At 33.1% G+C, this 11,837-nt stretch overlaps 2 protein-coding genes across 2 annotated transcripts; one reads left to right on the forward strand and one right to left on the reverse strand.

Moving 5' to 3' along the window:
• Nucleotides 1–724: 724 nt before the first annotated feature.
• LOC134692831 (transmembrane protein 114-like) lies at nucleotides 725–6,100 on the reverse strand. The gene is made up of 4 exons (XM_063553422.1): nucleotides 5,692–6,100; nucleotides 3,745–3,819; nucleotides 1,760–1,894; nucleotides 725–1,380 (listed from the first exon to the last, which is right to left on the reverse strand). The coding sequence occupies exons 1-4, from the start codon at nucleotides 5,948–5,950 to the stop codon at nucleotides 1,106–1,108; spliced, it is 744 nt and encodes a 247-aa protein (XP_063409492.1). The 5' UTR covers nucleotides 5,951–6,100; the 3' UTR covers nucleotides 725–1,105.
• Nucleotides 6,101–9,276: 3,176 nt separating this feature from the next.
• On the forward strand, nucleotides 9,277–10,956 carry LOC134692219 (uncharacterized). The gene has a single exon (XM_063552670.1). The coding sequence runs from the start codon at nucleotides 9,277–9,279 to the stop codon at nucleotides 10,954–10,956; it is 1,680 nt and encodes a 559-aa protein (XP_063408740.1).
• Nucleotides 10,957–11,837: the final 881 nt, after the last annotated feature.

Here is an 11,837-nt window from a genome sequence, read left to right on the forward strand (position 1 = left end):
TTATAATGTAGATCTAGTGCAAATCAGGATTTATATTCAAACCATATTGATATGGACGTCACTGACGAGTTTTATGTAGACGAAACGCGCGTCTGGCGTACTAAATTATAATCCTGGTACCTTTGAGAACTATATTATTTCGCTCTCGTCCTGAATACGCATTTAATTTGCCACTGGATGTAATACACCTATCAATCCATACCTTCAATTATGCTTAAATCGACGAGATTATTATTGAAGATCAAAATAATAAGTGACCAAAAAGCCATAAAACATGTATCACCTGTTAACAATAAAAAAAAAAATTGCAATTCATCAGTCCCAAAATAACCCATGTTATATAATATACAAATGTATGGTGCGATGATTGTAAAAAATGATGTAAGAGATAACCTATGGTCATGTCTGTCTTGTCTGTTTAATTTTACATCGACATCAACAATCTTGCTCAATTTAATGATGATCTTGCTATCAGAAAAGTATGTAATAATTTAAGTCTGACAGAACCCAACTTTTTGTTCTTCAAACGATCTGACCTTCTAGTTTACGGTTACGGGTGTCGAATCTATAGAACTAGAATACGCTTACTTGTCAGATACAAATGTTATCATTCCCTTTGATGAATTTCTCAATATAGATAAGGCTCGATTTGGAAAAACGCATCAGATATTGCGACATTTCTATTCAATATTTCTTCTTTGTTTTCGATACTATTTACATAAATTTTACAATATTCATTTGAACATTTACAACCTAATTATATATACATACTGAGGTTCTTTTTCACGGAATTGTATAGTTTAGGAAAAGACCAAACAAAAACAGTGGTTTTTCAAATGTTCTTTTATATAGATAAGATATACACCGATGTTCTTGCAGTAAATACAAAGTTCATATATTAAAGTGGCAAACAATAAAATGGCAAAGATCAAAATCGATTATGTCCTTTAAGAATGAGGTAACTGACAAGTGTTCATATGTAATGTTTCTATATTTTCAAAAGAATGATAGGATGCTAAAATTTCCACAAAATATCTCTCTTGGAAAAAATGTATTATTGTTAAATCTGTTTTGCGAGGTCATAAAAAACGTCAATATTACGTTATCACACTGTCATTTCGTTCTCATCAGCTATGTTGGTCAGCTGCATCTTAATCTCTGTTGTAGTTTGAATCTTTTCCCACTCTTCGTAAAACATAATTATGCATATGATTGCAGCAGCCAATGACGTGATGAAACTCAACCACATGACATAGAATGACCAACCATAATCATAATCTATCGATACGTCATCTCTCTTTGAATCTTCGCCATTGACTTTCTTTATTTCGCTCTGTATGTTAGCTATGTAGATTACCATACCAACCATAATAAAAAGTGCTACAACATGAAATGTCATTAATTTTGCGTTTCTGAAAATAGACCAGAATATTTCACCAAATGCAATTTGTTTTCTATTTTTAGAATATTAGAAATGAGTACCAAATGATATTGCCAGATCATAATTAGACGTGGACGACATCCCTGGCATTCAAATGTTTTGATTTCATCGAGCATGACGAACCTTGATGAACGTTACACAAGAAAAGCTTGTCAGACACCCGAAAATTATGAAGTGTTATTGTTATTCATTTAACAATTGAATGTTTATACAGATGCCTCGTTTTTTGGAAAATGTAATTATAATTAATGATGATTAGTCAAACAAAGCGCTTTTTTGAACACATCAAATCAGTTTGCTAGAATATTAAAATCCTACCTGTTAACATGTAACTTATGCTTGCAACCATTGTTACCCTAAACCATTTGATATTTCCGATCACGTTGAATATTCCAGAAACAACAATTAAAACTAGAGCTGCGAGAAACATGGGAGACGATTCCCTCTGTGATTCTGTAAAAAAGAAATAGAAAAGAACTACTGAACTTCAAAGAATATTCCAAAAGGAAGATCCCTAATCAAATGCCAAAAGCTGAAACACATCAAACACATCAAACAAATGGAAAACAGTTGTCATATTCCTGACTCTCACTTGTGTGACAGTCGCATCAAATTCAATTACATTGACAACGATATGTATTCATAAAAATAAGTTTAATGTTGACTGAATTAATACACATTGTTGTTGGTATTTTTTTTTCTAACTACCAATGAATTGAAACATACTAAAATAACACCATACATTTGTAAAGCGAAATCAGTAATAATAATTTTAATCACGTACTGTTAACAAGTTTAAAAACATGCACTTGTGCGTTAACTTATTGCAAATGAAATAGTAATCGATGCTGTGTGTAAACAATATTGTCTTTTCTGTATGATATACTTGTTTTGCTCATATTTGTTTTGCACATGGTCCAAATCATAAGAGCAAATTTGTCTAAAAATTGCAAAGTAACCAGGGCCCAGTTTCACGAAGCTGTCTTAGGACTAAGACATGTCTTAGGATGGTCTTACGACATATCTTAGTCCTAAGTGGGTTTCACAAAGTGGTCCTAAATTAGGACATCTCTTAAAGTTGGTCATAAAGTTAGGACAACGCGAGAGGTGTCTTATGATGGTCTTAGGATAGTTATACGTTTATTTATACAAATTACACTTATTTTTTATATTAATTTTGAAAAAATATCTTATTATCATCTAATTATCTGTTCTCCTGTTCCTGCTTTTAACGTAATTTTTCAAGCTTGACGGATTATCATGATTTGTCAACAATGTAAATTCGATGTTTAATTGATATCAAGATTGCACGATTTTATCCCTTAACCTTTTATAACCAATAAAGTCGAAATTGAATTCAACTCACTTGTACCAAAAAAATAATCATTTTACATTCTTGTTTTCTTCATTTTTCATTAAAAATTTCCTATTTATATTGATGTATTGTTTGAAGATAATTTATAAATAAATGACTTTTACTTTTTTTATATTTATTTTGCAAATTATGTCATTTATATTGATCAATACGTTTAAAATAATTTATGGTAAGCCATACTACATTTACATTATTTTTTTCCGTAAATCATATTTATATTTGAAAATTTAAAGAACTTGAGACAGGTTTAGGATGTCTTAGCTAAGATCATCCTAAGACAGCTTCGAGACGAGGTCTGAGATATGTCCTAGGATAGTCATAAGAGGATCATAAGACATGTCCTAAGATATGTCTTATGACATGTCTTAGGATAGCTTCGTGAAACCTGCCCCTGTATCGTATCCAGTTTTGACGGTAGTAGGTAGTTAACAATTATTTGGCCTTTTTAACTTTTTTGGATTCGAGCGTCACTGATGAGTCTTTTATAGACGAAACGCGCGTCGGGCGTATATACAAAATTAGTCCTGGCATCTATGATGAGTTTATTTATGATCTGGGCCTACAACATGTACATGTACTCGTCAGTGAAATGGGTTTCATAAATATAGTTAATTTTATTTGTTTGTATCTCATCATTTGTTGTATTTTGTTAAAACCAAATCCAATGTTCATTTTCTTAAAGATGATGGCAATAAACATACAAACTTAACTTTAATCTTTTCAATATATTCGTAGTATGTATCAGGTGCATCGTTGGAGAATCTGCTTATGTTAAGGCTACTGACGTAGTATGCATGTATATTGTCGCCGATTGTTACTGGATTTTAAATACTTGTAGGTATGTTCTTTTGTTTCTTGCTATGTTCAAATGACTACAGAATTATGTATATGGAAATTTGTATGAGATTCGAACACTATTTTCACTAACCAGCAATTGAGAGGGAAACCTCCTGGCGTTCTATTTTTGGTATCTTGTAATCCAAATTCTCACAAAATGTGAAATCTGAAACAGAAGAAAATATTTTTCTGATATCAATATTTGTAGGGAATGCATCTATTGCTATGTTTGCTATTTTTGTTCTAATTAATATTTGACAAAAGGTGGGTTTTAACTGAATTTGAAAGCATTGATAACTACATGTACATATACGAGTATTCAAAGAATGTTTCGTATCATAAAAACATATAAAAGGTGTACAGCATACGTTACTAATGAATAAATTAATTTATTGAATGGGCGATTGAGTAATTGATTGGAGTTTATCGCCTCTTTCAGCCCTATTACACTAGTTTGTGAAGGAAAGTTTTTTTTATTGGTGGATGAAACCAGAGTGACAGGAGAGAACAAACGAACCTTGATAGAACAATGACAATCCTAGCTAACTTAGATTGAAGTCAAGCGCATCTGCATCATTTCTTTAAATGAGTTTGAATATCACTTAGTAACCTCACTGGTGTAAATAGTTATCAAAAATACCAGGATTATAATTTTATACGCCAGACGCGCGTTTCGTCTACATAAGACTCATCAGTGACGCTCAGATCAAAATAGTTAAAAAAGCCAAACAAATACAAAGTTGAAGAGCATTGAGGACCAAAAATTCCAAAAAGTTGTGCCAAATACGGCTAAGGTAATCTACTCCTGGGGTAAGAAAATCCTTAGTTTTTCGAAAAATTCAAAGTTTTGTATACAGAAAATTTATAAAAATGACCACAAAATTGATATTCATGTCAACACCGAAGTGCTGACTACTGGGCTGGTGATACCCTCGGGGACGAAACGTCCACCAGCAGTGGCATCGACCCAGTGGTGTAAAGTAATGTCTTTTTTTTAAACAATGAATCTTTTCTGTCTTTGTTCCTCTTGATTTCATATGAAGCAGAACAAGTGAAATAGAAATCTTTGAGATGTTCTTGATTTTGCGGCTCTTTGCATTCGAAACAAATATTCATCTTGCTGTACCTATTTACATCATAGCTGAAGAGAATACTTGAAACTTTCAAAATACACAATAACAACTCAGCTCATTGTTCTTTTACACTTTAAAGGATGACTTGATTTATTTCCTTTGTCCACAGTAAAACAAACCTTGCTATATTGGTGCATATTGTGCGGGATGATTTAACATGAAGCAACCTCCGTAAAAAAAGGGACTTTAAATTTGCTCCCTCATGTCGAATGGATGCAATGTTCACCACACTCTGAAATCAATGCAATTTTCGATTTAAACCCCATGACGGAAGTCTTTAAATGATTTATAGGAAGTCTCTATTCAAACACTCATTTAATTTCAGGTGACAGCACAAATTCTCCGCCTTTCAATTTGGCTAACCTTATTTGGATGAAATTGAAAATTACATGTATATTTATTGCTAAGTTGTCCTCCTCATGAATATGCATGAAAAGTTGCCACTAAAAGTGAAATCAGTAACTGGCTAGCCTTCCCTTTTTTTATATAGCTACTTATTTCCTCTTATCACAATATATTGTGTCCTCATGGGTTTGCATATTTTTATAATAACAAACCGGAAAGCTGCCGCAAGTCATTTTTTCGACCAGTTGACTGTAAAATTGAGAATGGAAATGGTGTATGTGTCAAAGAGTCGACACACCGACCAAAGACATAAAAACAGTTAAGGCCACCAATTGGTTGTAAACACAGCTAAAAATTCACTCACCAAGAAGAGGACTTTAGCTTACCGCAACCCCAAATGTGTACCAGTTGAGAGAAATGTACGTCACACTAAAAAATAACTAAAATTCAAAGTAATAGCAGACCGAAAACTCTGTTAAAGTACATGAACAGTGCACATTGTTTAAAAGTGGTTGGACGTAAGCACATATAAACAATAATACTATAATAGAACAACAAACCCATTGCAACAGAACAAAATCGCCATAATCCCATCACAACAGAAACTTCGAATGTGTCTGGTAGAGTGGTGTTATCCATGAATCCCTCAATTTCGTCATATTCCGGGGTGTCGTATGTTGAAAAATACTGAAGTGAAAGTATCTCTGTTACATACAACCAGTTGCTTGTTGATATTGAAACTAATGCTGCTAATAATGCCAATCCACCTAATGTCAAAGCTGCACTCACTAAAATACAAGATTTGTTGAACCGAACCATTTTAACGACGTTAAAACTTTTAACTAGTTTGGAATTTAGGCTTAAGAGTGTTATACTTTTCCATCAGTACATATAAGTCATTTCGGCAAAAGATATATACGATTTAACTGAAGTTATTATTTCACCACTTCAACTGTATTTACAAACTTAACCTCAATGCTTTCTAATGAGTATAGTTGTAATATCAGACCGGATGAATCTTATTATTTTCATATCTTGAAGTTTGTATTATAATAAGTGCATATATAGAATAAAATTCATTTTGATGGCCTATATCGGAAATACTACTACAATAGTGAATAAATTACTACAATACTATGAATATTATGCATACTATATAAATTGTTACAAATTATTAGATTAAAGGGAATACAAGTACCTAAGTTAATAGGTCATTTCCACGTATAACGTACTGTAACAAGCATACATTATGAATTCAAAGTGTACAGTCTAAACGCGCTAATGATTAATTAATTTACATTTCCATCCAATTTCAATTGTTTCTCATCGTTTTAAATTGTCAATGAATGGCTCGTTCAATATTATCTCACACTCTTATGGTTTTACTATAGCAGATTGCTTTCGCTATATTATTTACGCAAATAAATATCGATTTAAACAAAGAACTAATAAGGAAAAGTTCATGAGTAAAGAAAGTAAAAAAAAAAATCATATCAAACTGATCTTATGCATAACCTTGAAATATGTTTGCTTGGTCGTTAGTCCAATACCAACAGCTGTAGTCATGCAGAATTAACATAACGATGAATTATTTTGTTTTAAAACAAAGTCATATTTAAGTCAACATTCATGCTTTTTTGTTAGTTGTTATTGGCTTTTAACTGGTTATAACTATCAGCTTTTAGTAATTTCAGATATGTAAATAATGTATTTGTGTTGTTGTTATGAATGAGGGATGGATATATAACCTGCCACGTCCCGTCTGCGTGTTTGTTTAAATGACTTTCTTTTGTATAGATCTAATGAGTTTAGTTTTTATAACTTATTTTTATAGTTTGTGTTGTGCTGTTACAACACTAACCCCGGTTAGATGAAGATTGAGCACTCACAAAATATTTTAACCTCGTCACATTCTTTGTACTTGTCCCAAATCAAGGTCTGTAGTTCAGTGGTTGTTGTTGATTTATAGTTGTTATATTCTAAAAGAGCGGAATAGTAATCCAACACAAATAGCACGAAAGGGGTGTAAAAAAAGGGAAACATTCAATCAAGCATACTATTTCCCCTTCCCTTTCATGAATGTGACCTACCAAAATAGACTATTTTCCGGATTCGTTATCACATAATCAACACGACGGGGCCACATTTGGAGCAGGATCTGCTTACCCTTCCGGAGCACCTGAGATCACACCTAATTCCATTTCACAAATATGGTACATAGCTGTCACGTGAGATGAACAGCCTCGTCATGATGTCAGAACATGCTCGTCAATTATATTGTTAACATGTGATAAATTTTGTCTTTAGAACTCTTGGATTTTATATAGTGCCAGGATTTAAACTAATCCAAACTTTTATCAATTTCGAAGTTTTGGCGTTTCTGAAATTAGATTAACGTGAAATCACGGTTTTCAGTACGTAACCACGTAAGTGCAAGTTATATAACTTGTTGAACAATGGCATCTCAGGTTGATGATGATCCAAAAAGTGGGACACTAGACTTATCTGATGATGACCATAACCCTAACACTAGCCAGCAATCTGGAAAGGGTGTAGATGATAATAGAATACCCAAAGACTTTAGGGATTCTCAAACCCATGAATCTGACTCTGATGATGACGACGATATGTCATCGATGTCGATTGACACTTTAATACGTTTACAATACAAGCAGATGAAATATATGCAAAAACTAACAGAACATTTAGGTTCTAAATTCGATGATGTGTCGGACAGTGCAAATAAATACACAATAGCACCACACGATAGTGCAAGTAGAACAAAAAGATCCCATTGTGATGACGGGGAATCTAACATTTCAAATAAACACTTAAAAGTTGCAGATGATTCCCAGCATGACACAGAGTCTGTTGATGACCTAGATAAACTTATGTGTAGTTTTGAAAATGCTGAGACCAACAACCTTGATAAATCAGATAACGTCACTGATGACGAGGATCTTAACGAGGTCAATGAATTAATGGATGAAATGAGTGAATTTTATAATGATTCTGAGGAAACTAGTGCGGCTATTGAAGAAAGCTTAGCAAAATCAGTCAATACTTCTCTAAGATCTAAAATCCCAGATTCTAAATTCAAAGAAATTAAATCGAAGTATAAAAGACCAGAAAACTGTCAAAACCTTATGATCCCTTCAGTAAATGAAGAAGTTTGGGGAGAAAAACACTCTATGATTAACGCAATAAGATCACGTGATCTAAAATTACAAAAAATCATGGGGTATGTCATTAAGGGAATGATACCAGCAATAGAAACGACAAATGACATCTTGAAAGCTGCTTTAAAGAAAAATACATTTGAACCAACAAAAAACCTTAGAAAAATGACAGATGGCATCCGAATGTTCGCGGCTTCTTATACCCAACTAAACCAATATAGAAAAGAAAATTTCAAACCAATTATGATTGGGAAGTTCAAGAAACTTACTTATACAAACAATTCCGTATCTGATAAATTGTTTGGGGATGACTTGCAGAAGAAAATTGAAGATATTCAAAAATCAAAGAAAATATCTGTAACGGGATTTAATACCGGATTTACCGAGAAACCATCAACAAGTGGATATAACTATCATCGTAATTCTTCTGAAGGGTATAATAACAATAAAACTGGGGATGGCAAAAGTCGTTTTTTAGACCAGCGAAACTCCTTCCCGAACAAACGAGGAAGAGGGGGGAGACAGTTCAACAAACCAAACAATCGATAAGTCCACAGGTTAGTCAGATTAAACAATTAGATAACAAAAGTAAATGTGAATTTTCAAATCTTGTTAATACTCCTGAAAACTTTAGAGCTGGGAAAGTAAAAAACAATCTTGAAAGTTGGAGATCAATAACAAGTGATACATCAATTCTAGAAATGTTGACTGGTTATCGGTTACAATTTCACACCTTACCGCCAAGTCGCAACAGTTGTAATAATCCTTCGTTTAATGAAGATGAAAAAAACTTCCATAACTTTAGAAGTAAGCACTTTTTTAAAGAAAGGCATTATCCAAAAAGCTATACCATGCAAGAATCAGTTTGTGACACATATTTTCACACGACCTAAAAAAGATGGAACACACCGAGTGATTTTAAATTTAAAATCTTTAAATGAATATATAGAGAATTATCATTTTAAGATGGATAGTTTAGGCACTGCAATTAATTTAATGAACCGTAATTGTTATTTTGGTAGTATAGACTTGAAGGATGCATTTTTTAGTATTTCAGTCAGAGAGTCTGATCGAAAATTTCTCCGATTCACGTGGAATGGGGAATTATATCAATTTACATGTTTAGCTCAAGGTCTAAGTACTTGCCCACGTGTTTTTACAAAGATAATGAAATGTGTGTTTTCTGAATTACGGAAGAAAGGTCACTGCAATTCAGCCTATATCGATGATTCTCTTTTAATTGGACAATCTTATGAGGATTGCATTAATAACATTAATGACACAGTTACGTTATTCGATAAACTAGGTCTTACAATTCATCCAAATAAATCCGTTTTCGTTCCGACACAAGAAATTCAACATCTTGGGTTTGTGTTGAATTCACGAGAAATGTCAGTGCGTCTTACTCAAGAAAAATCTCAAAAATTCAAGGAATTATGTAAACAAATTTTACGCAAGGAATATGTTTCTATCAGAGAATTTTCTGAACTGATAGGTAAAATGGTAGCAAGCGAATACGGCGTTCCGTATGCAAAATTATTTCACAAAAGACTGCATATAACTAAAAACGAACAGTTACGGAAACAACGAGGCAATTATGACGCAAAATTCGGTCTCAATGAAATGTGTAAGCAAGATATAAATTGGTGGATCGATAATATAGAGATTTGCAAGAAATATGTGTGTATTGGAAATCCCGAAATTATAATTAGATCAGATGCGTCTTTAACGGGATGGGGCGGAGTTTATGAGAGCCAATCTACAGGTGGTAGATGGTCGGCTGAAGAAAATTCTTATCACATTAATCAGCTAGAATTGTTAGCTGTGTATTTAACACTGAAGTCATTTTGTAGCAACGCGTCATGTGTACATATACACGCGCAGATAGATAACACAACTGCTGTGACGTATATAAATAAAATGGGCGGTATGAAAGAAAATCTCAATGACTTGACAAGGGAGATTTTGTTATGGTGTATAAATAGAAACATCTGGTTAACTGCTGCACATTTACCGGGGAGTGAAAATTGCGAAGCTGACTATGAATCGCGTAATAGCAATGATGACACTGAATGGGAATTAGATAGTGAAGTTTATATAAAAATTGAACAATTATTTGGAAGCCCTGATATTGATTTATTTGCTTCACGGTTAAATTACAAAGTTACGCCATACTGTTCTTATAGACCAGATCCAAATGCAAAACTTGTTGATGCATTTACTTTTAATTGGGGAACAAACTTTAATTATATTTTCCCTCCTTTCAGCATACTAGGAGCAGTATTGAGGAAGATTGTACAGGATCAGGCAGATGCAATCGTAATAGCCCCGTTATGGCCAACTCAACCTTGGTTTCCAAAAATTCTACAGTTGCTTGTGGATTGTCCCAGAATTTTACCAGTGAAGAAATCACTTGTGACACTTTCGTTCAACAAAACAAAAGTTCATCCGCTCCTCAACAAACTTCACCTGACAGCGTTCAAATTGTCCGGGGATCATTTGAAAGTCAAGGTTTATCAAAATCAGTTGTCGACATTATCATGCATTCATGGCGAGACTCCACAAAACAACAATATTGGAGTTATATCAAAAAGTGGGTGTGTTTTTGTGTTGAAAAACATGCTGATCCCATGTCATCAACTGTAAATTTAGTTTTAGATTTTTTAGCAAAACTTTTCCATTCAGGGATAGGTTATAGTGGACTTAATACAGCGCGATCTGCGTTGTCTTCATTTATGACACTTAATGGACACGATTCAATTGGCAAACATAATTTGGTCAAGCGATTTATGAGAGGAATATTCCAATTGAGACCTTCACTTCCAAGATACAATTTTACATGGAACGTGTCCGATCTACTTAATTATTTAGATACGTTAGAAAATAACAGTTTGACGTTAAGGCAAATTACTTTGAAATGTGTTTCTTTATTGTCTTTGTTGACAGCTCAAAGGTTACAGTCTATTCATTTATTAGATATACGTAATTTAGAGTTTTCGAATGATATTGTTAAGATAAGAATAGGTGACATTTTGAAGCAAACTAAACCAGGAAAACATTTAAATGAAATTGTTTTAGATAGATTTGTAAATACAAATTTGTGTATTGTAACTTGTTTAAAATTATATATAAAAATGACTGAAAAATTTCGCGGGAAAGAAAAGAAATTTTTTGTAAGTTATGTAGCACCGTATAAAGGTGTAAGCAAAGACACTATATCCAGATGGATGAAAACAGTTATGATAGCAGCTGGTATAGATTGCTCCGCATTTAAACCTCACAGTGTGAGATCAGCGTCTGTTTCTAAAGCTTGTAGTAAAGGTTTACCACTTTCGACAATTTTACGCACCGCAGGGTGGACAAATCAATGCACTTTTCGGAAATTCTATAATAAACCTGTAACAATAGACACCAGTTTCTGTAATGCGATACTCAGTAATGCAATGTAAATATGTTGATTAGATAAATGTATGAGAACTTTATTATTGTATATTTATTACTGATTATAATCTCCAGTAATTTTCGGA

Source organism: Mytilus trossulus, chromosome 12, assembly GCF_036588685.1.
Source record: "Mytilus trossulus isolate FHL-02 chromosome 12, PNRI_Mtr1.1.1.hap1, whole genome shotgun sequence".
Lineage (NCBI taxonomy): Eukaryota > Metazoa > Mollusca > Bivalvia > Mytilida > Mytilidae > Mytilus > Mytilus trossulus.